Raw genomic sequence first — 27,911 nt, 5'->3', positions numbered from 1 at the left:
TTTATTACCAGAGGTCAAAATTACAGCAACACAGAGCAAGTAGGTTAGTCACGAGTGCAATGGAAGAAAAAACACGAGAACAAAGCTGGGGGAGTTAGCAGAGTCAGGCGTGTTAGCCATTAACATTGATCCTGTGTAGCCTTATACAGTCCATTTGTAGTACATTATTTGTGTGAGTACTGGTAGTTTCAAATCATTCCTTGATCGTATGCCCACTCCAAAACATTGTGAAGAGGAAGTGATATCATGCAACCTTTAAATCACATTCTTGGCCTTCATTTCTTTTTCAACAATATGACACGATAACCGTAAGATGGAAACTAGATGTCAGGAACTCATCAGCAACATGAGCATGGCTAAACGTCAAAGTTCCTCATTTCGAGTCCTTCTAAAAATATAGCTGTTTGCACACACATTAAAAAAGTCAGTTTTTTAGACCCAACAACCTGTCATGATGTCCCCTGCCCGATGGCACGTGTTTTGTGGAAGGTGACTTTGGGGAACATGGGCCTCTGCCTGCCCCATGATGCAGGTCCTGGGAATGGTGTGGGGAGTATCCCCTGGTCATCTCCCCAACTATCCCCTGGTCATCTCCCCAACACCCGCGTCTGGGGGCAGCAGAGGGCCAAATGCACACTGCACATCTGTCCCTTTACATTAGGAAAAAGTATAAAGGAAATTGGTAGCAAAAATGCGTAGACCACTCGCCCTTTATTATACATGGCTGCAGGTAAGAAATATCCCAAAATCCATGTTAACGTGATCTTATTATCCCCATTTGGTGGGGCCAAGTTCCAACATTTTGACCCAGACCCCTGTCATGAAAGAAGCAGCTATCAGAGCAGCCTCACGCTCATGGAACCTTTGCGGATCCTCAGTGCTCCATGTGTGAACAACAAAAGCAATCCCAATGGTGGACCAGCTTTTTTAAGCCGTGATCCACAGGTTACACACAGCCCATGTTCTACGATCAAAGACACCTGCAGTTGAATACACTTTCGAATCTCACAATCCTGCACTTCTGAAGCAAATTACACACATGTGCACACTCCCTTGGCAAGCTAATCCCAAGGGTGGGAAGAGAACCATATGTAAGGAAACCCCAACACATTAAAAAGATGGAGGTTGAAGGGGGTGAAGGAGCATGTTTGGTTTCAGTTGGAGAAAGGAGAAGCTAAAAGAGCAGAGGAGGTTGGAGCTTGTGAAAACAGGATTTCAGGTGGAGGAAGTAAGATCTAAGGAAGTGGTAGGAGGAGCTGAAGAAAATAAGTTTTAATAGGTAGGAGGAGATGGTGAAAAGATGAACTGAGATGGAGCAGTTGGCCAAAGGAAGAGTTGAGGAAGGAGAAAGATTTCAGAAGGTGGTGAAAGAGGAGCTGAGGAGGCAGGGAAAGGAGGAGCTCAGCTGGATGTGGTAACAGAGAAGAGGATCAGGAGGAGGAAGTAAGACTAAAGAAGGATGTGGTAATGGCAGAGGACAAGAGGGTGTTAGGACGCTGGAAGGAGACTAGAGAAGGACACTTCCATATAGGCCTACAAGTAGTTTGAGAGTGGTGAGAGGTGATACAAGCGCATGGCAGAATGCCAAGGAGGTGCTTGAGGAGCAAGAGAAATGCGAGTGCATGCAAGTTAGGGTACAGAAGGCTCCTGCAGGCACAAACATACATTGTGGCAGCAAGGAGGACACTCAGGTAAAAGAGGTTCCACCCAGATATGACCCTGGGAGAAAGCACATCATCAGGGACCAGTCAGCCAGCCTCAGCCCATTGTGCCCAACCTCATTCCTGGTCTGGACCACATCGTAGTACCATGTTGGTAGTTCAAAGTCTAAATATACAATCTAGCTGTCATACACCATTGGGCCATTGCTTCTGATAGTGCTAGTAGAGGTCCCAGAACAAACACTGAAAAAGGAGTGAACAGCTAATCTCTTGGTCATTGTTAAGTCCTGCGGAACACAAAGACTGTGAGTGAAACTGGAGGGAGCCCGGGAGAAACCTTGTCCAGAATATTTCTGTGGGTGGAACTGTCTCTCTTTTGATGGTTTCTATGGAAATACTTGGTTTGAAGTGAACTGGGAGATCGACTTTGAGGGCGAAGACAACACTTTGGAAGGATCCATAAAACACCGCCAGCAGAGGTCCTAGAGACTTAAAGGAGGGACCCTGATGGCTGGGATAAGGAGAACAGAAGGAAAACGACAGCAGTTACATTGGAAACAAACGTTGATTACATTGGTTCTAAATTGTTACATAATAAACAATTTTGGAGAGCTCCACCAACACATGTCTCTGCCTATGATTAGCCCCTCCCCACTTTGTGGCATTCCTGGGAGATAATTCTCTTGGCCGTTTAATTGGATAATAATCGGAAGGAGTCTTAAGAACATATATTTAAAGGACAAGGTTCCCCAAACCAAGAAGGACCTTATCTCCCAGAATCCTCCATCTCAGAAAGGGAAAACCTAGAGCAGATCTGGGTAACCCAACTACAGATCCAATAGAAGGAACACTGTGGGGAGACTTTAATACGCCTATAGAAGTAAATGCCCCACTCCAGAGACCTGCACCTCTCTCCCATTTAGCACCCAGGATGACATGGAGAATTCCAACTCTTCCCTGTGCATCAAACAGAAGACGCCACTTCTTCCTCACACAACATCTTTAGGAAAGGGAAACTCATTTCCCTACAGCTGGGACCCCAGAAGAAAGAGTCTCATGCAGTCAACATCCCCATTTAAGGCAATAAGAGAACACCCACCCAACAGATGCGCACCTGCTGAGTCCAGTGTACAGCCAAACCAGACTCCAGAAAAGAGAAGACCTACAGCAACAGAGGGTGAATCAGCACAGAAGCACAGCTCATACCTTCAGACAGAAAAGCAAATCAAAATGACAGCTGACCTACTTTCCGACCCCATCCAAGACTCAGCACTACAAACATTCTTGCCACTAAGCAGGTTGTCTCACCTTTCCGGCCTCTTGGGGAGAAGACATTCAGTTCAAGGCCTATATAAAGGCTGTTTCCCAGGACACCAGTGAAATGGTGTTTTGGGTTGCAGAGTGAACACATTGTAATATTAGCGAGCTGTACAGATTTTGAATGAGAAGGCATGGACTGTGGACAAAAGTCGGTGACCATCAGAAGAGTGAGAAGCTTGCAGAGTGGAAAACACAGAAAGTGGAAAAAGGTGGAGTCATAGAGAAAGCCCACAGATGGACATCACGGAGAGTGAAGGAAGGTGGAATGAAAAATAAAATGCAGTGTCTGGAGGTAATTGAAATGAAAGAGACAAGCCAGATAGTGGAGTTAAAAAGGAAACAAGGAGCGTCGAGATAGGTGGAGTGAATTAGCAAAACCAGAGAGTGAAAAAAGCTGGAAATTAAAACCCTGAGAGTGGAGGAGGTAAAGAGAAAATCTAGAGAGTAGCAGAAAGTGAAGAAAAAGACTAAACACAGGGAGTGGAGGAAGATGGAGAGAAAGACAAATTCTGGAGAGTCATAAAATGTTGAGAGAAAGGGAAACGCTTGAGAGTGAGGGAATGGGCATGCAAAAGACAAGCCAGAAAGTGGAGGATGATGGAGGGAAAGATGAACCATGATGATTAGGTGAAGATGGAAAGAAAGAGAACACATAGAGTGGAGGGACATGGAGTGAAAGAGAAAACCCAGGGAGGGGACGAAGGTGGAGAAAACGAGGAAACGTAGAAGGTGAAAGATGGTTTAGTGAAACAGAAAACCCACACAGTGGAGGAGATTACAGTGAAATAGAAGAATAGTATGGAGGGAGGTGGAGTAAAGGAGGAATTCTGGATAGTGGAGGACTATGGAAAAGTATGACGCCAAAGAGGAGGAGAAAAGGGTTAGTAGGGCAGATTATCCCAAGTGACATCTTTTCCCCAGAGACAAAAGGCAAAGGTGGTGGTCAGTGAAGAGAGAGAGGTCAAAGCCCATAAAGAGATATAGGAGAAGAAGGTACGTCGAGTACTTTATATCTAGTCTGTGTCCCATGAACAGCCAGAGGCTGTGGCCCATATAAAGTCAGCAAAGGTAAAGGCAGAGTCAGTGGCCAAAGAGAAGGTGGCTAGAGAAAAGACTGAGTCATAAGCCAAAAGATGGATTCAAGGGGCATATGATGACACCTGTTCCAACGAGAAAGTGGTGGGAGAAAATACCAAACCTCTGAGCAAGGAAAAGCCACAGGAAAGCAGAACTGAAGCTCTGGCCAAGGAAAAGGTGGAGAAAGAAAGACTGAAGCTCATACCAAGAAAAAAGAAAACAAAAAGTCGCAGGCCTTGGGCACGGAAAAAAGGATGCAGGGAACTGATCGCAAATCTTCAAAGGCAAGCAAGAGGAGTGTCCTGGGCACTCACCCTGGCATAAGAAATGCCTGTATAGTGGCCGGGCACTAAGCCCGGAAATACTAATTCGTAGTATGGGGCAGACTCTGGAAACCCCAAATAAACTAATGAATAACCCGACAAAGCACGTTAAAGGAGAATTCTTTGTATGTGTAATTTCTAATGGCTTGTCACACACCGAACCAGCAGTAACACATGCGACTCTCTGAAATACTGAAAGCCGTATTTCTGAAAATCTGCATGTCATGGCTTGGCACCCGGAAAAAAAAGCATTGCCATCCCAAGTGATGGAAATGAATATGGCAGAGTCATAGGTTCTTCTGCTACAGTCCCAGCTCAAATAATACACAGTAGCGATAGTTATCACAGGCTTATTGGTAAATAGGAGGGCGCCTAAAATAACCCTATTGTCATCTGCTTTTGGGTCCAGCAAACAATGTTGTTACCTTAAATGTAAGGGATATGAAAGTGCGTCCGCGTTCACTTAAAATGGTTTCAGCAGAAGGGCTTATAAATGAAAAAACAGTCAATCAGTGATCACCTCCTTTTTTCGGTTCTCTTGAATATTGGCTTTTAAACCCATAAGCAAGAACCATACCTGCACATGCAGGGCAGTATAACCTCCAAGAAACTGCAGTAAAAGTGCCAGTGGTATTTCCGCTAGTGGTAATAAATTAATTTCCCAGTGAAGTCCAAAGAGACGTCTGAACGGGGAATGACGAAATCTCATAATTAGATGTAGACGCCACTGGTATGCCTGGTGGTAACCGTAATTCCATTTGTGGGGTTAGTACTACTGAAACCTCCAAGCTTATAATGAAACCATAGGTATGTTCTCTTAATACCATGTTTGAAGTGACTGATTACGTGCATACCCTGATATTTCAATGATGTTCTATTTTAATGTCAATTTCTTATTTCTCAACAGAGCCTAGGAGTTGAATCGACTTTACCACCAAACCCCAAAATGCCCAGCACAGATTTCAACTTTTCAGTTGGTTTTAAAGACCCAAATGGTATGTATTTTCTGATACTAATATTTAGCTATAAAGCGTGCTCTTGGAAAACAATGTATATATACAAATAAGGATACAACTTGGGAGTAGCATAAAGACAGTGGTTGAACATGGATGTATGTGATTTCCCCAAATATATTTCTCCTACTGGAGATTTCCCCGAATCCATTTCACTGAAAAACCACATCTTCTATTTTCTGTTTCTTTTCTTTTTTTTAATGCAGAGGAGACCCCCCGCAGCCCCTCTTGGCCCTCCCTCCCCTAACGCATACCCTTACCCCACACCCCACCTATTATGCATTATGTATATACCATTTCTCCTACCTATTTTGGTGAAATATATTCGGGGAAATGGTATCCGAAGAAATCTACAGTAACGCTTGAACACGTTCCCTGGCATCCAACATTTCTTAGAAATTGTTTGGCTATATTGATAACATTCAGTATTTGCAATGTGATTTGAACTGAGGGGAACTTTTTAGTCATGCCAGTTCCGAATTGTATTTTACCACTGCAGGGCAACACTCAGCAAATGCAACCGGACACAAAATTGGGACTCCTCGTTGTGTGGTTTGTTCTTTGGGGAGAACGGAGGGGGAAGTCAAAGCCATAAGATTAAAAAATTAAGAATGTAAACAGTAAAAGTCAAACCTCAGCAAAACAGCCGTAGATATATACTTTTTTACAATACTTTTAAAATGTGTAGGATGGCCATACTGTCCAGGTTTGAAAACTGGGGAGAAAGAAAGAAAAGGATAACGGAACCCCAAGGTAGCTTCCTGAAAATTGATGATACCGTAGAGCATGTGGTTATCTTGGCCGCCCTCTAACAAAAATCTGTAGTACAAAAGAAGATGTTTTTATCTCTTGTATTTATTGATTTAAAAATTGATTTTGATGGCCTAGTCAGATCCAAGCGCTGGGCAGAACCAGCGGTTGAGGGTGCCCCAGCAGATCTCGTGAAAGCTAAATCAAGGATGGATAATGGTAATTCTGCAAGGGTCCGATCCAGCCAGAGATGCAAATGTACTAATTATTTTAATTATTTTTTTCATAAGAAGAAAAGGGTCAGCCAAGGCCTGTGCTGGCCCACTTGTTGGCTTTTGATGTACACTAGTATCTTAGACATAAGTATAGAACATCTAGACTATGGTACCCAGATGATTGGAGGTAGCAAGGTGGGCATTTTAATGAATTTTAATTGCATTTGAAAATCCCCCCTGCGAATAAGGAAACAACTTGAAAACGTGCACAGATTTTGCATTGATAGCACTGCCTGTCACAGAACGAGATGAAGGAATGATTCCTTGAGATTCCATGGTGACCTCATCTGGCAGGTGTCCTCGTTTGCTTATTTCAGAATAAAGATTGAGGCAAATAGTAGTTGGTCTGCTCATATAGACTCTCGTAAATCATCACCACAAGGATTAGGTGCAATCCGATCTTTTACAAGCAGACTATGGGAAGTGGTCGCCCTGGACCACTCCCCACAGACCTCATCGCCGTGCCCCCTCCGATGCACAATAAAAACCCCAAAACACATGTGCCTGCTCTTTAAGGAAACGTCCTGTGCAGTGCACTGAAAGTGCAAGTTTGAACTTCTTCCTACACTTTTATTTTAAAACGAAACCGTTCCAGAACGGTTACTTTTTTAAATAAAAGCATAGGAACGTAAAACCTAATTAAAGGAAGTAGAGGAGCACCGCTTCCGACTGCTCCCGCCCACTTCAACCACTGACTATGGGCCCAACTCACCTTTGCCAATATTACAACTCTGCAAGTCTTAGTACCATTCTGTGTCTCTTTACGGAGCTGAGTTTTGGGGGCAATGCCAATGTTCCATGTTAGAAAATGAAGAGCCATTATTTAAACAAAGTTATGTTATGTTAAGTTATGTTACAGTGCATTTGTATAGCTCCTTATACACCATTGATATGGTCTCAATGCGCTGTGGGTTGAATACCCTTGGGGACCGTAGTCCAGGTCAGTGGCAAGCGTAGGGTAGCATAAGCTTGGGTGCACTTATTTTATTATTATTTTTTTTTTCATTTCTAAAGCGTGCTAAGCCCAGGGGCATCAAGGCCCTGTTACAGACCAGTTACGCATACATAGACATCAAGAGTTCAAGCTAATGGCCAAAATCTTAGCATACTGCCATGTGCAGTCATGCAAATATCCAGGAAAAGATCCAGTTACAGTTTTCTGCTCTTAAAGCTGGGGGGGAGCGAGTTCCACTGCTTAGCAGTAAAGGTTGGAAAGCTTGTGCCACCAGCATTAGCTCGTTTGTATTAAGGATGAATCAGTTTGTTGGTATAGACTGTTGTAGGCTGCTCTGCGGGGTCTGTGGGGTTGGCCTCTGGTGATTTTCTGTGCCACGTAGGGGGGAGCAGAGTTGGACAATCACCTATGAGTGATGCAGAGTGTCCTCAAGATAATTCTCTCTCTAATCGGTAGCCAGTGAGCTTTTTTCCTGGTGGCTGAGATGTGCTCCCCTCTGGGGATGTTGAGCGCCACACAGCTAGCGTTGTTCTGAATCACCTGTAGTTTTTTGGTCTTCCTGCCAGAGGTGCCAGCAAATACAGCATTACAATAGTCAAGCCTTGATACTATAATTGCACGTGCAATTGTGAGGCAGCTATCTTTGGATAGGAAGGATCTGGCAGCGTTGATCAATTTGGTAGTATGTGCTGAGGAGGAGGCAATTGCGTTCACTTGGCACTTGGCACGTAAGTGAGAGGGTATCCCCTGAGTGTTTTCAATGATGCAGAGACAGATATTTGGATGCCGTAAATTTTGAAGGAGGTGGATTGGGGACTGAGATTCTTGATTACAGCTGCTGGAACCACCAAGAGGAGCTCTGTCTTTTAGAGAAGGTCGAGTGTCTTCCAGAAAGCTGCTAGAAAGGGGAGAAGTTGTGTGTTATCGGCATAGTTGGTGTAGGATATGCCAATGGAATCAAGTAGATCAAAAAGGGGTACCCCACAGTGGATTGGGGTGGGTAGAGCACAGCTGTTCTTGGCAAAGACTCTCATGGCTCTGACCTCATGGAAGGATGACACCCACGTGGCAGCTTCGGATGAGAAGTGTGCTGCGACAGTGAGATGCTGGCAGAGAATCTGATGGTCAACCAGGTCGAATGCAGGTGAGAGGTCGAGGACGAGGAAGGTCGGTTTCCCCTCATCTCTGATCTCATCAAGCTGATTCTTAACAAGCAGGATGGATTCCGTGCCATGACTAGGCCGGAAGCCGCATTGATGTACTCCTAGGATGTGGTGGGCCTCCAAGAGATGCTGAATTTGAATATTTGCTGCTATGTCCAACGTTTTTAGTTGGAACGGGACAATGGTGATGGGTCGATAGGTGTTGTGGACTGAGGGGTCAAGTGGAGGTTTTTTGATCAGCGGGAGCACCCATGCTTCCTTAACCCTTTAAGTGCCATGGGTTTCCCCCCCACCAGTGCCAAGGCCTTTTTTCGTGATTTCAGTATGTCACTATTCAATGCCTTGTAACTTTTTTGCTACATGAGATATCTCAGCCAAATGTAGCCCCTTCTTTCCCCACATGTAGGCAGTCATAACGCCACCCAGGAATCCTAGATTGCTGGAGGGGGGTAAGAGAAAATAACCAAAAAGGGGGGACATTTTGGGGTTTTTCAAGAAATGCCAATAAAATGATGTACAAAGAAGCCTGTGTTTTTTTCCTTGTAAGAGCTAGGAACAGATGGTTTGCTGTACTGAACTCCCCAATTTCCTGGCTTTCAAGAACAGGTTGAGCAGAAACAAAAAAAAATATTTTGAAATGGTTATCAACCATTTTGTGTGAGGCAGGCGATTTTGGCCCTTTTGCCAATTGGACATGCGTGGACAGAATGTAAGAAAAGGGTAGGAAAGCCGGATCGGAGGAGAGAAAGGCATACATTTTTGAAAAGAAGACAAAATTCTAGGTTTAGGAAGCAGTGTTTTGCACAGGTCAGGCAACAACTAGGTAGGGGAAAAGTCCATAGTTTGGGGAAAAAGCGGGAAAATGACAGAAAAAAAGGTATGTGGTGGACATGGTTGGCTTGGTACGACAATGGCTTCTATGAATTTTGAGAAAAACAATGCTCTGCTACATTCTCCCGACGCTTGCAGTTAGGAAATCATACATTTTTTGTAGTGTTTCACAAAACAAGCATTACTACAAGCCAAAAACTGTGCCATGGTACACTGGAGTTTTATGCTTACGGCCTTAACAGACGTATTTAGCATGTGTAAATCAAGAAAACCAATGTGGTGAGGAAAATGAAGCAGCGACTGAATGCAGGGCACATTTGGGAAATGAAAGGGTTGTGTGACAAAGGGCACCATCAAATGGGTCGGATCTTTATGAAAACCACACAAACACAACAAATGTCATACCTTCCCGCATTCCCACAGGTATCCCGATGAAAACAGTACCTCACATGTGTGGGTGCAGCTACCTGGATGCCAAAGGAAAATCCTAAAACACAGCAAACCCCAAGTCTTTTACAAAATATCAATTTCAGGATTTTTTCAGAAGCGCACACCATACAGATATGGGCCTAGGGCGTCCAAGCCACCAAGGGAAATGGGGAACCCCAAGCATTTCCGAAAAGAGGACACTCATGGGATTCCGCAGAGGTCTGACTCGTACAAATCGGTCCAGAATTTATTGCGCAGAAACCCTGGCAAAGTCCAAAATGTGGCGAAAAAAAACAATTTCTGCACATTTCACTCAGCTCACCCACCGAAACATGCAACCAACAACACATGGCCTACCTTCCCGCATTCCCACAGGTGTCCTGATGAAAACGGTACCTCACATGTGTGTGCACCTACCAGGGCGCTAAGGAGAAAGCCGAAAAACGCAGCTATTCCTAAGTCTTTTCCGACACCCGAAGTTCAGGATTTTTTCAGAAGCGCACACCATACGGATATGGGCCTAGGGTGTCCAAGCCACCACAGAAAACAGGGAACCCCATGCATTTCCGAAAAGAGGACACCCGTGGGAATCCACAGAGGTCTGACTTGTGAAAATCAGCCCAGAATGTATTACCCAGAAACCACGGCAAAGTCCGAAATGTGGCAAAAAAAACCTCAATTTCCACACATTTCACTCCGCTCACCCACCGCAACACGCTGCCAACAACACATGGCTTACCTTCCTGCATTCCCACAGTTGTCCTGATGAAACGGTACCTCACATGTGTGGGTGCAACTACCGTGGTGCAAAGAGGAAAGCCAAAAAATCATGCTAACCCCAAGTCTTTTCCGAAAGCTGAATTTCAGGAATTTTTCCGAAGCGCACACCATACAGATATGGGCCTAGGGTGTCCAAGCCACCAAGGAAAACAGGGAACCCCATGCATTTCCAAAAAGAGGACACCTGTGGGAATCCACAGAGGTCTGACTTGTACAAATCGGCCCAGAATGTTTTACCCAGAAACTCCAGAAAAGTCTGAAATGTGGCAAAAAAAACCTAATTTGCGCACATGTCACTCGGCTCACCCACCGCAACACGCTGCCAACAACACATGGCCTACCTTCATGCATTCCTACAGGTGTCCCGATGAAAACGGTACCTCATATGTATGGCTGCACCTACCTGGGTGCAAAGGGGAAAGCCTAAAACATGGCTAACCCTGATTCTTTTCCGACAGCTGAATTTCAGGATTTTTTCAGAAGTGCACACCATATAGATATGGGCCTAGGGTGTCCAAACCACCAAGGAAAACAGGGAACCCCATGCATTTCTGGAAAGAGGACACCCATGGGAATCCGCAGAGGTCTGACTTGTGCAAATCGGGCCATACTTTATTACCCAGAAACCCTGGCAAAGTCCAAAATGTGGCAAAAACCCCCTTATTTTCGCACATTTCACTCGGCTCGCCCATTGAAACACGCAGCCAACAACACATGGCCAACCTTCCCGCGTTCCCACAGGTTTCCCGATGAAAATAGTACCTCACATGTGTGGGTGTACCTACCTGGGCGCAAAGGGGAAAGCCTAAAACACGGATAACCCCAAGTCTTTTCCGACAGCTGAATTTCAGGATTTTTTCAGAAGCGCACACCATTCGGATTTAGCCAAAGGGTGTTTAAGCCACCAAGGAAAACAGGGATCCCCATGCATTTCTGAAAAGAGGACACCCGTGGGAATCCGCAGAGGTCTGACTTGTACAAATTGACCCAGAATTTTTTACCCAGAAACCCCGGCAAAGTCCAAAGGCAAACAAAAAAAAAACGAATTTCTGCACATTTCACTCGGCTCACCCACCGAAACACGCAGCCAACAACACATGGCCAACCTTCCCGCGTTCCCACAGGTTTCCTGATGAAAATAGTACCTCACATGTGTGGGTGCACCTACCTGGGTGCAAAGGGGAAAGCCTAAAACATGGCTAACCCCAAGTCTTTCGGCACAGCATCATTTCAGGAATTCTGTGCATGCGCACACCCTACAGATTTGTGCCTAGGGTGTCCAAGCGACCAAGGAAAACGGGTAACCCCATGCATTTCTGAAAAGAGGACACCCGTGGGAATCTGCAGAGGTCTGCCTTGTGCAAATTGCCCCAGTTTTTTTACCCACAATCCCCGGAAAAGTGTGATATTTGGTGGGGGTTCTGGGTAATAAATTGTGAGTGCAGGCCTGGCCTCCCTGGACCTCCTATGAACGGCTGTGTGAGGTACACCCCCCCTCCATTTGGGGTCGGGGGGAGAGGGCCACCAAAAATTGTGGGACAGGCCCCCCAGTGGGTGGGGCAGTAAGGTTTGGGCATCCTGGGGGAAGATTTGCACACCAATATGACCATCTGCTCCAAGGGAAGTTTGGTAAACAAAGAAAATAACTGAAAATGTTAGGCTGCACTTTAGGGGGGGCTGAGGGTTAAATGAGGAGATAAACTATATGTGTTATCTATAACCACATGGATGTTGATATGTGTGTACTCTTTCCACATACTCTTGGCACTAGGTCTTGCACACTTTTTGCATATATACCTTTAACCTCATGGTTGCAATGATTGTGACCCACTTTTAGGTGGCAGGTGGCTTTACATTATCATGAGATTGCTCAGATTGAATCATGTAGACTGGAAATTTTCCCCATACCTGACTTTAAATGTTTGAAAAACTGTTAGAAATGTTGTTTTTTGTTATTTCTATGCGTGCCATATTTTTCATAATTGGGCCACCAAGCAAACTTGTTTCGCTATTTATGCATAGATTTCAATCAGACACACACGCACCATGGATAGAGCTACGCCGAGTGTTTGTTAATATAGAACCTCACTCGGACTTATGGAGCTGCGCTTTGGTTAAAGTAAACATTTTGTACACGAGCCTCATTCTTCTATTTCACACAAAAGCATATAGTATTTTCATCAACAACATCAGATGTTGTGAATATGCATATTGGATCATGCAGCCAGAGCTTTACGCCCTGGCATTGCGCTAAGGCTTTGGACGTTACCATGGCGACATCCCCACCCATCCGTGACCCCACGGGGTGTGGGCGCGAGGCGTATGTGCTCCAGAAACTGCGCGGGAGCATGAAGCCTCGTACCGTCGCCATGGTGACATACAAATAGTAACAGAACCGGTGCTCACCCGCTACAACGCAGCTTCGTTCGGCTCCATTCTAGACAGAATACGGACGAGAGGTGAGTACCGGTCAGACTGGAGCCCACACAAGATACGCACAGAAAGTTCATAGGATGATTGATGTTATTTCTCTACAGATGCCAGTGTGTACACTGATCACGTTAGAAAACACTTTGTAAGCATAGAACGAGGTACGATCAAGACTTCCATTCTAGATTGTAAAAGCGCTATTAAGGCAACAACTGAGACACAAATGTAGTTGACATGCATTTCTTTCTTTCTTCTATCTTGTGATTCGGGATGACACCAATCAATGAACATATTTGGCACACGTTGGTATGTCATTTTTGAATTTTACAATCCTTTAACGCCATGGTTATTGCGCTATATGTTTGGTTCTGTTCTGTCAAATGCCATAGGCTTGAAATAACAGCATGATAGTAAACACAAGTGTACTGCCCTGAAGATTGTTTTTACCAAAATGCATTGGCACATGTACACTTAGGGCCTTTTGCTATTATTGTTTTGCCTCACTACTCGATACAAGACATAAGGTTTACACAGGAATATGCATTAACCAGTTCCTGTTAAACTTATAAGATTCATTTTCATTCATTTCTTTCATTTTTTCATAAGCTTTAGAAGGAACTTAATGGGCAAAAATTTCTAAGAAATGAATTTACAGTTAGCAGAATAATCTGATTAACAAATGTTTTAACTCTTTGCAGCTCCTTCAGGGGCCAACTGAGAGCACCAGTGCTAATAAGGTGGAGCCACCTTATTTATTTTCTTGTGCATTGACCATTTTTCACCGGCAGCTCCCGGCTAAAGCAACCACAAAGAATCAAATTTTGAATTTTTGAAACTCATTGAACCGGAAAGAATAACAAATAACAGTGGTGCCCACCCCCAGTCTGCATTTTGGGGGCTGCGGGACACCCTAAACCGCCGGGGAATTTTGAAATGTAAGGGGGGTGCACCTCTCCATCCCCACCCTAAATGGAGGGGCAGGTCATCTCATGTAGCGATCCCGGGGGCAGATAAGGAGGGGCCTGTCATGCACTCCTCCCTCGGGTCAGGTGCCCCTTCCTAGGAGCAGATATCCGTCCCCAGGGAGGGCTGCACGACATGGCCCCCACTCCATTTTGAGTGGGGGGGTAGAGGGCCACCACCCCCTTCCCATTACAAAATTCCCTGGCGCTTTGGGGTGCCCCGCAGCCCCCCTAAAACGCTGTCTACCAGTTTCACTTTTTTGCTTTGTTTACCCAACTCCCCTTGGCGCAGATGGGCACATTGATGAGCCAATCTGCCCCCAGGTTGCCCTAAACCTACTGCCCCACCCATTGGGGGGCCTGTCCGACATTGTGTGGTGGGCCTCTCTCCCCTCACCCCAAATGGGTGGGGGGGCACCTAATGCAGTCCTCCCTGGGCCTCCTACGAATGGCTGCATGAGGTACACACCCTCTCCATTTGGGTGGGGGGAGAGGGCAACCAAATAATGTGGGACAGGCCCCCCAGTGGGTGGGAAAGTAAGGTTTGGGCACCCTGGGGGCAGATTGGCACACCAATGGTAGGCTGCACTTTAGGGGGGCTGAGGGACACCCTAAACCGCCAGGAAATTTTGAATAGTGAAGGGGGGTGCACCTCTCTATCCCCACCCCAAATGGAGGGGGAGGCCATCTCATGTAGCGATCCCGGGGGGCAGGTAAGGGGGGGGCTGTCATTCACTCCTCCCTGGGGTCAGGTGTCCCTTCCTAGGAGCAGAAATCTGCCCCCAGGGAAGGTTGAACGACATGGCCCCCACTCCATTTTGGGTGTGGGGGCAGAGGGCCACCACCCCTTCACATTACAAAATTCCCTGGCGCTTTGTGTTGCCCTACAGCCCCTCTAAAATGCTGTCTACCATTTTCACTAATTTGCTTTGTTTACCCAACTTCCCTTGGCGCAGATGGGCACAATAGTGTGCTATTCTGCCCCCAGGGTCCCTAAACCTACTGCTCCACCCATTGGGGGGCATGTCTGACATTTTCTGGAGGCCCTCTTGCCTCCCACCCCAAACGGATGGAGAGGGCACCCCATGCAGGCCTCCCTGGGGCTCCGTCGAACGGCTCCATTTGGGGTCGGGGGAGAGGGCCACCAAAAAATGTAGAACAGCCCCCCCAGTGGGTGGAGCAGTAAGGTTTGGGCACCCTGGGGGGCAGATTGGCAGACTAATGTGCCCATCTGCGCCATGGGAATTTTGGTAAACAAAGAAAAAAAAATTGAAAATGGTATACTACACTTCAGGGGGACTGAGGGGCACCCTAAACCTCCGGGGAATATTCCAATGTAAAGGGGTGTGGCCCTCTCCCCCCCACACCAAATGAAAGGGGTTGCCATCTCAATCAGCCCTCCCTAGGGGCAGATAAGAGGGGAGCATCTCATGCAGCCCACCCTGGGGTCAGATGCCCCTTCCTAGGAGCGAATAACTGCCCCCAGGGAGGGGTGCATACCATGGCCCCTAGTCCATTTTGGGTGGGGGGAGGGACACCCCCTATCTATAAAAACAATTTGCTGGGGTCTAGTCGGGGTGGGGGGGCACTCCTCCAACACCATCCGTGTTTTTCCATTATTTTTTTTCCTAAGGCCCATTCGCTAGGGGGAGATGGGGCAGATGGGCACCCATCTGCCCCAGTGGGGGCCCTAAACAGCAAGCCCCATCCTTTGGGGGGCCTGTCCACACTTTTCTGGTGGCCCTCCCCCCTCCAATTGGATGGGGGGCCACCTTATGTACTCCTGCCTGGGGGCACTAATCTGCCGCCAGGGAGGGCTACAAGGGGTGCCCCCCCTTTCCACTTGGGGTGGGAGGGAGAAGGCCACCACCCTTTCATATAAAAAAAACCTGGTGGCTAGTGGGCCCCCACCCCCATCCCTGTTTGGTTCCCCTTTTTTTCTTTTTTCTTTTTTCTTTTTTCTTAATTTGTCCCCTTCCCTGTGGGCAGATGATCACTCATCTGCCCCCAGGGGTCTTCATACCTGTGGCCCCATGATTTGGGGCCTCTGGGAGGAGGGATTCGCTTACCTAGTAAGCAGCCCCCCCACTTCTAAAATGGATCCCTGGTGGTTTAGTGGGCATTGCTAGCAACGGATCCGTGGCCAGCAATGCTATACACAAGATGTCGTTGGAAAGGGGAGAATCTCCCCTTTCCAACGACACCACCCTTTCATGTGGCAAACAATTTCCTGGTGGCTAGTGGTCCCAAACTTCCTCCCCCCTCCCCATTTCGGCTGATTTTTTTTTCTTTAAATTGCCTCCCACCCCTGGGGGCAGATGGTCACCCATCTGCATCCAGGGGTCTCCATACGTGTGGATCCATGCTTTGGGGCCTCAGGGGGGAGGGGGATGCTTACCTAGTAAGCAGCCCCCCCTCACCCCACATTCAAAAGACACCCTGGTTTCTAGTGGCATTGCTAGTCACGGATTGAGCGCTCGAATCTCCCCTTTTCAAACACACCTGCCTCGATCTCCAGCTTGAAATACAGCCGGAGATCAAGGCAGAGCAAGGTGGACACTCACCTTGTGTTTTCACCGCGGCAGCCGAAAATCGCTGCTGCAGTGAAAATACTTTCAGTTTCATGTCGGTGTGTGTTGATGCTTGTTTCTTTCAAGTCTGGGTTGAGTATGTGACAAGGCTGGTGGGGATAGCTTCTCAGGCCAAGCCTGCTGTTCCTGTGATCAAGGCTCAAAGGTTTGGACATGCAAGAAGTTGGACTGGTCTGCTCTGTTGCTCTGTTCTGCTGTATATGTTAGGAGCGTGGCGCAAATATTGTGGTCTGGGCATCAGGCCTAGGGGGCTAATAGGGAGTAGTCTTCATGCCTTGTGGTTAGCTTCCGACTGGGTAGTCATAGATTTTTGTGCTTTCACAGTGTGATGAGGACTGTAGTGTGGGCAGCACCTGGCAATTGGCACAGGCTTCCAGATGCTATCTGTTGAGAAGTTTCTTAGCGCAGAGAGCTGTGGGACAGTGGTCTGAGCATGAAGTGTGTAGGTGGCATTGGTGATCGTGTTCCTGCTCTTGAGACTATGAGTGCCTTTCATACCAGAGGGCAAGTGCACGGATGATGAGCTGGTGGGTAATCTAGCATGTGCCAATTTCAGGCCTGTTATCAAGGTGCGAGGCATGAGGGGAAAGTAGGTAGGGGCATGGCCAGGGTGGGCTGAGGAGCTAGGTGCAGTCGAGTTGTTTGTCATTCACAGGGCTCACTCTGGCCTGAGGTAAAGTGCACACGGGCAAGGTGGGCATGTGGTGCTGTCTTACTGTGTGAGGCAGGGAGAGAGGCAAATTCCAATGGGGTGAGGGATGATTTCCCCCAACAGGCTGTATGTCGAAAGGGGCTGGAAGGTTTTAGAGGGATAACAGCAGCGCAGTGTATGCATGCCATTGAGCGTTTAACAGGAGCGGGCTAACCCTCTGTGAGGGCATACATTTTCACTTTCGAAGCACTGTGGGAGGCAAGTGGCTCTCTGATGGGCTCAACCAGCATGTTGGCATACAAGATCGGAGGAGCACAGTTCAGGGCTAGTGTCTCTTGGGAGAGGCCTGCCGCATTGAGGAGATGTGAATGCGGTGGGGCAGAATTGGCAACAGGTAGCTCCTGGGAGGGTTTGCCAACATTGGTGGAATCAAGTTTAGACGTCGGAAGCTCTTGGGAGAGGCTGGCCCCCTTGGTGGCACACAAGTACAGACTAGCTTGGTTAAGTACTGGCAGGTCCTGGGAGGGCCCAGCAGCATTAATGCTGTGCTTTTCCACAGAGACGCAGTTGATCCCAAGCGGCTCTGTAGGTTGCGACGAATGTAGCAACATCCGACAAGTCAACTGAAGTAATGGCATTAGTAATCATCGGTGCAAACAGTGCAATATTGGAGCAAGAAGTCTCAGATGGCGCTGGGGTGTGTGTTTCAGTGGTGATAGCCTTAGTTGTGGAAGTGATATGCGGTGCTATGCTAGGTTGGGGGGAACAGACATTGTGCATCGTGTTGTTGGATTGGCTGATGGGTTGCACATTAGTCAAGGGTTACATTGAGGGGGTAGTGGGCCCTAGAGGTGAAGTATAGGGAGAGGTATAGGATATCAGGGGGAGAGGGCCCTGGTGGGAATCAACCCTATGGATCATCAGCCAGGATGGGGTAGGAGACAGATCCAGAGGGGGTGAACTTGGATGGGGTGTGTACATACCTATGTCAGGGTCCAAAGTAGGACCGCCACATAGTTGAACAGATTTCCTTGAAATACAGGCAACATCAGTGCCAGGGACGTGAGGTTGGATCCAGGTCTTGACATGCACCGACAGGAAACAGGCTTACTACTGGGCCTTCCTGCCTTGGGCCTGCTGGCAGGGCCTGCCGGCTCTGGTTGCCTACTACCCATAGGCTGATTCCCAGCCAATTGCATTGTGGTGAGGCAGGACATTCGCTGAGTCACAGGGTGCTGGTGAGTCATTGCAAAAGGTGGCAGCCTTCTTATTCTTGGTTTGCTGATCTTTTTCAGGGCTGCTGTGAGCAAAGTTAGGGTTTTGGAGCTGAAATGTGCTTGTGGCAATTATGCAGGGTTCACATTCAACAATGGTGCTTTGGCAAGTAGAGGCTTGGCATGTGTGCAGTCAGAGTGGTCTGCGCAGGGTTGGCTGCATTCTAATGCTAGATGCAGTGGTTGTGAGAGATCAGTGTAATGTGTGCAGCAAGGTTGGTGGTCTCCGAGTCTGCATTCTGGCTGCCGTGAAGGGGGCCTGTGTAAGAGATTATGTGTGCAGCTGGGCCAATTTTCTCATGGGGTATAACTGCGTTCTAACAGACTGTTGAGGTGTTCAAGGAGTAGTGTAGGTATGTGTGAAGCTAGGACGAAATTGATCGAGGGGTATAGCTGCGTTCTATTGTTTGTTGGTTTAAAGCGGAGAGTGAGCATATTTATAAGAATGAGTGTCAGTGATTGTCTGTAGCAGGCCCCCATTCCTGGTTACTTTCAGAGCTCGATGAGCAGGCTGTGTCTGTCCTGGTGGTTTGCGGTAGTGGATTAATGAGAGAGATACTCTGGATGGTACAGGGTATATTGTGTTAGCTCGGTTCGATGGTCCTTTTTTCCAGAGGCTCTATTGTAGGTGTCAGACGTCCCATTTTCTGGGTCCCGAGTCAAAGGTTATGGCAGGAGGTTGGGTAGTTCCTGACATGTTTGTGGTTATCGCATGATTCTGCAGAGAGTCCAGCCAAGCATAGTCGCTATTATGCCTCCGGTGCGGGAGTTCTTGGCCTTATTCCTAGGTAGGTCATGGATGCCTCATTTGATTATATACCACCTTGTGTACCTGATAAGTGGCATGATATGATCCAACCATAATGTTTTAACCATAAGTGCTATGAGGCTCTTCAGTGGTGGCTCTGTGAGTTGATACCCTGTAAGAGGATTCAATTCAACACTACAGCTAAGTCAATGCCTAGTCTGGGATACTGAATGGAAACCCTTTTTGATATATCTTTATGTCCAGTTCATGAGTTCTGGATGACTACCCCTATATAACACCCCTCTCTTGGAATCCCCCTGACCCCACTGAGCCAAGAAGTAGTTCTGTTTTGCAAGTTTAAAAGGTTTATTTGAGAAAAATTAAACAATATATATATATCACACTTTTATGATAAATTAATAATTAATATCACACTTCAGAACATGAGCAGTTAACAACAATGGGTAATGTTCTACTAACAAACTGATTGGGTTACTCAGAAGTAGTATAAAGGATGAGGTAGCACGCTTGGGAATAGGAACAGAAGAATAAGGTGGTAGAGAATGCTTTATCTAGTTTCAGATGGATACAATGTTGAATGACAATGCAATACAGAAAATACTCAATATGATTTCAACAAAACAATGTAATCACTTTTCTCTGGCAATCCACTCCCCCCCCTTATGCAATGTAAGGAAATGAAGAGGAGAGCACACAGTTCTTAGAAATGCAATCAAATGTAATTCAGTTCACCCCAGCAAGCTTAGACTACAGAAGTTTGAAACACAGGCAAAATGCTTTGAATATGGTGACAATGAAGTGAGAAATATGCTGAAAATGCTTTTAATTCCCTTCAGAAGGTTCAGGGTGAGTGGTATCTAGTTAATATTAGTTCAGGCTTACTCTAGCAATGATTCAGGGATGGTTCTTAAGAGGCAAACGAAATTTAGCAGTTCAGGCAAAAGCAGCTATCTTTTTACAAGTAAAGAAATCGGGCCCAATCGCGAATCGCGGCAAAATTCGCGAATGCGTGAATCGTGATTGCGGGGATAAGGAGTAGGTTCTAGGCTTGTTGGAAAGGTAAGATTCTAAGCTTTCAGAGGAAAGTTAAACCAAGTTCCTAGCCCAAACGGTTACAGAGTTATGAACGATTTTGTGAAGGTTGTTTTTTGGATTTGAAATTTTAAAAGTTCAAAGCGACAGGTTACAACTTGCAGCTAGAAAATGACAGGTGACAACTTCTAGGAGGCAGTTCTGGTTAGATTAAAATAGTTTGGATTAGATTATTTTAAGTAAGAGATTGGTTCTGCACAGTTCTGCTAGGTACTCACAATATATTTTTGAAATAGGCCTCGCCACGGATCTGGTCAGGTTTTGGACTGGAATCTGGTTCTGGCCTCGGCACTTCACAGTGATCTGGGTCAGCTCTGCTCTGCTGGTCTAGCCTCTCTGGATTCTGGATGTAACACTGCTTTCTGGGTACTGCTACAGGTTCTGGAGATTGATGGATTTGAAGTCTGGACCTCTGGATGTGAAGTCGTCGGTCAGCATGCTCCGCAGCAAATGGAATTGAATGTCTCTACCTGTCCCAGCGGTCTCTTTTTATGTGTTTTGAAAGTGGGTGTGTGCCTGGGCCTAGCTAAGCCTGCCCCTTTCTACTTTTCATTGGCCCAATTCTCCCCTCTCCCATGATTGGGGGAAGGAAATGTGAGTCAGAGTGATGCTGTAGGTTTTGCGGGTCAGAGGATCCTCCCGTGGTCAGTTTTCCCACAAATCTATATTTGACCTAAAGACATATTTCATAGATACACATGGTTTGAAATTACATGCACCCATCACGTATCACATGAGGTATACTCTGTTCAAACTCTGATGTTTCTAAGAGCTTGCATTCAGAAACGGCAACATTTTGCGTTTTTTAACTGGTTTTGCAATATTGGTTTTTCATTAAAAATTATACACATATACACGGCCTGTCCATACATACTCCAGTAAATTCCCATGTCTCTAGCTTAAACACAGAGTCTGTAGTATCAATAAATGGCGGGATTTTGCCCCAGAACATCACACAAATTGGAGTTTGGGCTTGAATTGTAGGCAACGTTTCCATTTTAAGGAACTCAAAGTTGTGCATTCCTGTCATTTAGTCCCAATAAGTTATCAGTGTTTCTGTAAAATATATATTTTGCTTTAAATTCAGTTCTCAGAGTGTTGGAGTCCACCTCCAAGACTTGGGTGGGTCAGTGATCACATGTGTCTTCTGCTGGGAGTTCTTTGTGTACAGTCAACATCAGCATATTCTATTCAAGTGCAAGAGCCTATTGTGTGGTCTCCAGGAGGCTGCCAGCCAGTCTGCCTTCTATCAATCAAGAGGTCATGTGAGATTCTGACTCCTGGTGTGAATCTCTGGAGGTGAGAGGTTTCCCAGCCTTTGGCCTGTTAATTAAATCAGATTGTCTTCTCGGAACAGCATGTGGTTAAGATTTTAATTAACTCCCAGCCTTTGATGTAAAGGCCTCTCCTGCAACTCCTGACATGCAGTTTCCCTGTCAGAGTTTAGACCGCTAGCGCCGTCCTCAGTCAAAAGCGGGTACTGCATGCATTTTTTTGGATCAGTCTTGAATTCAAGCATTTCAAACAAGAGATATTACATGGAAGTATATTGCCCAGGTTCAACAAATGGCATTGGTGTAGTTCTGCAGTAAAATAATTTTGTGCCCATAAATTAGCCATGTTTGACCTGAAGAAAACGAATTCCCAACAGTTATGGGTTGCTTTTGGCAATCAGCATTGCCCCTTTTACAATGGTTTTAGGCTCTGTGCCCTTCTGTGCTCACAACATAGGCAAAAATGGGTGGCACCTTGGGTGACCATCTTGGTGTGCGCACAAACTGCGTGGTTCTCCTGGATTCTGGCGCACATGTGGGCTTTTTGGCCATCTTGGATTTTCTAAGCCCACAGCACCAAATGTTGCAGCATGATAGCTCAAACGTGGGTCAGGACCCCAACAACCCAGATGGGTCGGGCTTGACACAGTTAAACAGGGAACAGGGCCAGGTGTAGTTGGCTGATGGGGGGCCTACAGTGGTGGCTTTGCTTGTTAGTTCCCACATGGGTAAAATTTAACAGGAGCGGGTAAAGGATAAGGCTCCCTGTGAGTACCCTGGTGACACAAGTTTGCATAGAGTTGGGTTTATGCCCACTCCCGTATGAAGTCCGGTTGCAAATTCATAGTATTGGAGATCTGAAATTATGTAGGAAAATTGTCTGGCCTGTATCCACAAATGCTGAGGGAGTTCGGTGAGAATGGCTAAATCATGTTAAAACACTGTTAAAATCACACAGGCCAAGGAAATCAAGTGCATGCAGATGTAAAAATCAGCCTAAATGATTTTAAAGCTGTGAAATACTCATTTGAAGAGTGGGCAATGTCCCACTTATTAGTTGGAACCAGGTTTGATAGTATTGGCAATGGTCATCTGAAGCTCAAAACAACTTGGGGATTCGATATATGCCTCATTGATATGATATACGTCATTTTAACGCACCTGTACACAAGTGGCTCTCAACACATATGGCTCTCAAATCCTTATACATCTCCTTTGTTTTTAAGATTTCTCCTTAATCTTCTCTTTCTGGCCTGTAGAACATCAAGGTGGAAAGTTGGCAGCTCTGAACAGCATATATGTAAACCTTTCTTGCACATGTTGCGCTTACTTGTGCCTCCCAAGAAAATATCCTACAAAACTCTTTAAAGAAGTCTCTCATTATTACCCTCTCCTCCAAAGAATCCGTGGATATTAGGAAACATCCCTTTTGAAAGCAGAGATGTATTTAAAAACAGAACAGGTTTCTTCCTGAACTGACTTTTGGGGCTGGCAATAGGGAACCAAAAACAGCAGATAACCTCAGTCACATATTTATGTGCTGCATTAAATGGCATGGTGTATCTCTGCATACTGCTCGTCACCGCAACCTTCACAAATATCAACTAGGGAATTGGCTAATAGACAAGTAATGTATATATTCTCCAGCTTGTGATAAGAAAATAATGATTGTAATAAGAGCAGAGGCAAATATTTCCAAATTGATGACACTAAACAAAAGTATTCTAACATGCACTGAAGCTACATTTTCACACCCACCCTCAATCAGTCCTCCAATTCTTTTGCGGGAAGAATGCCAACATAAGCCTGTTTCTGGCAAACTTTAAAATCCATGAAAATCTTAGCCTCTAGCACCGCTATGTGAGACATTTCTGAAATCCCATCACCACAATCTCACCCTTCATTTCATCCATTAAGCGATAACAACTAGGCTGTGGACCAGACATGACAAAATAGTCTGCTCCAGTAAATCCTGAATTTTCTATTATTGAGAAGCACAAATGCCAGTATTGTTCGTGGTCAATGACTTGAAATGACCAAACATGCAGCTTTTTCCAATAGGTTAAATGGAAAGGTGTCAAAGTGAAGCACCAAGGTTAGCAGTCTGCAGCCTTTGCTGCAGCATATTTCTTAAAGCCACGTCGCCTCTGATGCTCTCATGGTATAGTCAGAATTGTCTAACAAGTGGGGCCTAAAACTAATGTAGTTGGTCCCACCGAAGAGACATTAACATCTGTAAATGTGAATTGTGATAGCTGTAGTGAAACCATTTTAACAATTCAGGTGACCAGGAAGGGAGTCTGTCACTGGTCACCTGAATTGTTTAAATGGGTTCACTACATTGACCATAATTCCTAGAGAGTGCAACTGCCTTTATATTGGTTTCGCCTGAATTTAATGGCAACTCAGCCTCCCTGATGAGTATTGCAGATACGAAAGCGCTTGGAGGAGTACAACAGTGCAAGTAGGGAATCAACCCTGTGAATTATTGGGCAGCAAATCGGGATTTAACCCTGTGAATGTTTTGGACACTTGAAGGAGCACAACATTGTAAAAAAGGAATCAACCCTGTGACTGGGATTTAACCCTTTGTTTTTGGACACTTGTTCAGGTAATATATTGGCCAGGAATTGGAGTGCGCACCTCGCCCCTACTTTTTGGGCTATGAAATATAGCTTCTGTAGACCACTTGATAACCAGGCACTCCTTTTGATGGTGGCACTTTATTTTCATGTGGAAAGAGTTTCCTGCTGATGTAAAATATAGGTCTCTCATCACCATTTGGCATTTGGGACAAAGCTGTGCTAAGGCCTACTGGGAATCATTGGCATGCAGTATTAAGGGGTTAATAAAGCCCAGAGTGATTACCACTAGTGCTGCGCACATGGCCCATCTAATCTTGAAAAGCATCTCTGTCCAAACTGGACCATCTGAAGATGGTGGGATGGTTATTGGAAAACATATCCGTCATGCTACTAGCTTTTGATGATAACAGGCAATGAGACCAGGAATGCTTTAAGATCTTTTTCTTGGGCAATGAATGGCCTCTACCTTAGATATTTGGAGTTACATTTGTAACCCATATGGCTCATCTTAGAAATATCTTTCACACATCCTTGGCTTTGGAGCAGTTTTCTGCCACCAGGGGGTGCACTGCAGCACTGGATCAGCTCCTCTCAGAGTCCTTGGTGCCCATGAATCTGGATGTGGTGCATTGAGTCGTACACACGATGGGGACTGTGCCCCAAGACCTCTGTTCCCCTTTTCCACATGTTCACAATGCTGCCTTTTGGAAAACCACTTCAATATAGCTAGATTCGACCTGCATCATGTCTCCCACAAAGAACTCAGTGTTCATACCCTGCAAAGGCTGCAGGAAGCCAATGTAATGATCCGATCTGCTCAAGCACTGTGTCTTGTGCTTGGTTCTTATCTTGATTTCAATGGGCATGGCTTCTATCAGTCTATCCATCTTAAGGTTGCTAGATAGAGATATGTGAAGGTGCTCACTGCACCCTGCAAGAGCAGGAAAATACTGGCAAACACCCCTGCTTTGTGAGAGCCGTCAGCTTCTAAGGAGAATTATCATTCTTCTGAGAACACCACAGACCTGGAGGAGTCACAGTCCCATTTAACAGAGAAAAAAGGTAAAAGAGAGAAATATAGTACAGAAGATCCTGCTCACCTGATAACTCTTTCTCCAAGTGCTACTCATCATCATCTTTGAAGAATTGTCACCACCATTCCCACTCCCAAAAGTTATCCTCTAATTCATAGAAGTCAGTAGCTACATTTGTGAAGGAACAACTCTACACCAACCCCTCCACTCGTTTTTGCAAAGGTTTTGGCAATGGTGCCTTTAGCACTAGTGCCAATGGTGGGGCAATGGCCCACTATAACTTCCATGGCAAGTAGAGGACCATCTTTCGCCCACCACTGCATGTCCATTAGCCTGGTTCAGGCTGTGGATGTGGAAACCTCGCTTCTTCAACTATGAATAGCTTGGTAGTGGCCAAGTGCCAAATCTGCAACACTGCCTTTGGAAATAGTCCACATTGCTCTTTCTCAACAAATGTGCTTCTCCCTCCAAATAAAAGTATCTGTCCAAATTTTAGCAGGTCTTCAGTGACGAAGATGACCCTGTCAGCTTTAGGCTTCAGTTCCTTGGTGGGAGGGTGGGCTGGGTGATTTCCTAGAAGAGCTCCATGAATAGGATGTGGTCTTGGTCAGCTTGGCTTACACCTTTCAGGACACCAGTGGCATTGACCCATCTCATGGTTTAGAGTTCATGCAGGCTTCTCCTTATGGTCAAGTTGATGTCCCTTTTTCATGGACCATTCCATAGGGTTTTAATTTCCCGGTGATCTCGGCACCCTCAATTTTAATGTTGTAGCATGACTTCATAGCTATTGTGGAACAGGGCCCTCCAAGGAAGACCTCTCCCCCGTTCAATCTGGCTGTTTAAGAGCCTGTCATGTTTTCCCAGCAGAAGTCTTATGAGCGCTGTCTCTATGGAACTGGTCAATGACAGTAATGAGGCCACCAAGCAGATTCTTTAGGAAAGTATATGTACAGCGGACTGTGTGGCTCACTCAATGAGCTCTGTGACTGTTCTCAGAAGACATTTTTGGATGTACACTTCAGCTGTTGAAAGTTAAACTGCTAGGCCTGCCCTTTGATTGGGAAAACACTTTTGGCTCCAAGGATGATGAATCCAATGAAATGTTCAAGGGTTCAAACATCCTTCCAAACTTCCTGGTGTGGTGATCCAGAAGCTATCCATGTATTTCACCAAGGGATGCCCTTTTCATTCTCTCACCTCTGTTTCCCAGAGGGCCAGGTGTTTTATGCCTTTGGGAAAGCAGCAAAAGACAGGTTACACCCTCCAGCATAGAGGTAGAGGTGTGACAAGAGGCAACGTGTCTGCCTCCTCTGTGCCCTCTTCAACCCCATGTCTAGAACCTAAGTGAGACGGGTCTGTGCCTGCATATCCGGAGCCTCAGGAATCCTGGCCTTACAGGCTATTACTACTGGATGTGACCTGCCTTTATTCCACCTCCCAGCCGGACAAGGGCCCTTGCCTTCTCTCCACTGAAAACCCTCATGATGGAGGGGATTTCCCAACTCAGTACAAATTTTGCCCACTTTGTAGAGGGGAAGGGAATTGTACTCTTATCATTATTTGATTCTGAAGGATGGAGATCTTTAACCTATAAGCAACACATGGCTGTGGAACTTGTATTGCACCTGCACAAGAAAAAGATCAAGATGGTCACTTTGGCCAGTTTTTCTAAACCTGGTCCCCCTGTGTTGGCTGGTGTCCCTGAGTCTCGAGGACCTCTACTTTCCATGTGCTGATCCATCAACGTACAGATAGTACCTGAGTTTTGTAGTTGCTAATATCCACTACCAGTGTGCAGTCGTGCCGATCGGCCTGTCACCCCCCACCCCATAGTTGTCACCAAACTGTCTACTGTGGGAAGAAGTAAGAGGAACATGGAACGTCTGGATATATCTGTGAGTTCTCCATGTCACATCTAATCTCTAATTGAGGGTGGATCTTCCCTCCCAAATGGGGGGCAGGGTCCTCCACCTGAGCTTACGCAGTCCTCAAATGTCATGTTTGATTACTGAGAGGGTAAAGTAAAAGCCGTGGCATCTGCCTGGTGACATCCTGAATGTGCTCATTCCAGTCTGGAGGCCAGCAACCAAGATACATGCCCACAGTGGCGTATGTTCTCTGGCTGGTGCCATGCAAGAGTTTATTCTGTAACTGAGGGGCTTCTTCTCTTCTTGACTGTCGGCTTTCCTTGGCCGGGAGGACCTTCAGATAATCATTGTTAAGAGATAACTAGCTTCTATTTTGGCCTTTCAGAGGGATCCAAATTTACTATCCCGACTGTTTTGCAATTTTCGAGAGGGGTTGACTAATTCGTTTTTACCGCATCAGTTTTTTGTTGGGATGCATGGGATTTAAACCGTGTTCTTAAATCTTTAATGGTAGCTATGTTTGTGCCTTTGCATTCGTGCTCTTTGTTTGCTCACCCTTAAGGTGATTTTCAAGATTATCATCACTTCCGTTCAATGGGTTAGTGTGCTCTAGCCTCATTCTGTTAAGTCTCCTTGCCTTTTCTTCTCTATGTAGAAGGACATATTGAGAGTGAGAAAATCCTTCCTGCACAAGGTCATGTCAGAATTTCATCTTTCATGGAAGATCCATTTTCTTTACTTCCTCACTCTGCCTCATCAATCCAAGACAGAGGAAAGATGTCATCATCTGGACACCAAGA

The 27,911-nt window shown here is 46.0% G+C and overlaps 1 protein-coding gene across 5 annotated transcripts in view; it reads left to right on the top strand.

Moving 5' to 3' along the window:
* Nucleotides 1-27,911, top strand: part of APBB1IP (amyloid beta precursor protein binding family B member 1 interacting protein) — a 1,612,974-nt gene that overhangs the window by 592,540 nt on the left and 992,523 nt on the right. For all 5 annotated transcript variants that reach the window (XM_069648143.1, XM_069648145.1, XM_069648144.1 and 2 more), the window contains one exon: nucleotides 5,289-5,376. In XM_069648143.1, the coding sequence (XP_069504244.1) occupies nucleotides 5,289-5,376 (88 nt within the window). The remainder of the gene's footprint in view (nucleotides 1-5,288; nucleotides 5,377-27,911) is intronic.

The sequence above is a fragment of the Ambystoma mexicanum genome, chromosome 2q (assembly GCF_040938575.1).
Source record: "Ambystoma mexicanum isolate Mex_15411 chromosome 2q, UKY_AmexF1_1, whole genome shotgun sequence".
Taxonomy (NCBI): Eukaryota; Metazoa; Chordata; class Amphibia; order Caudata; family Ambystomatidae; genus Ambystoma; species Ambystoma mexicanum.
Note: the sequence above shows the minus strand (reverse complement) of the source record. Positions and strands in the feature narration are given on the sequence as shown.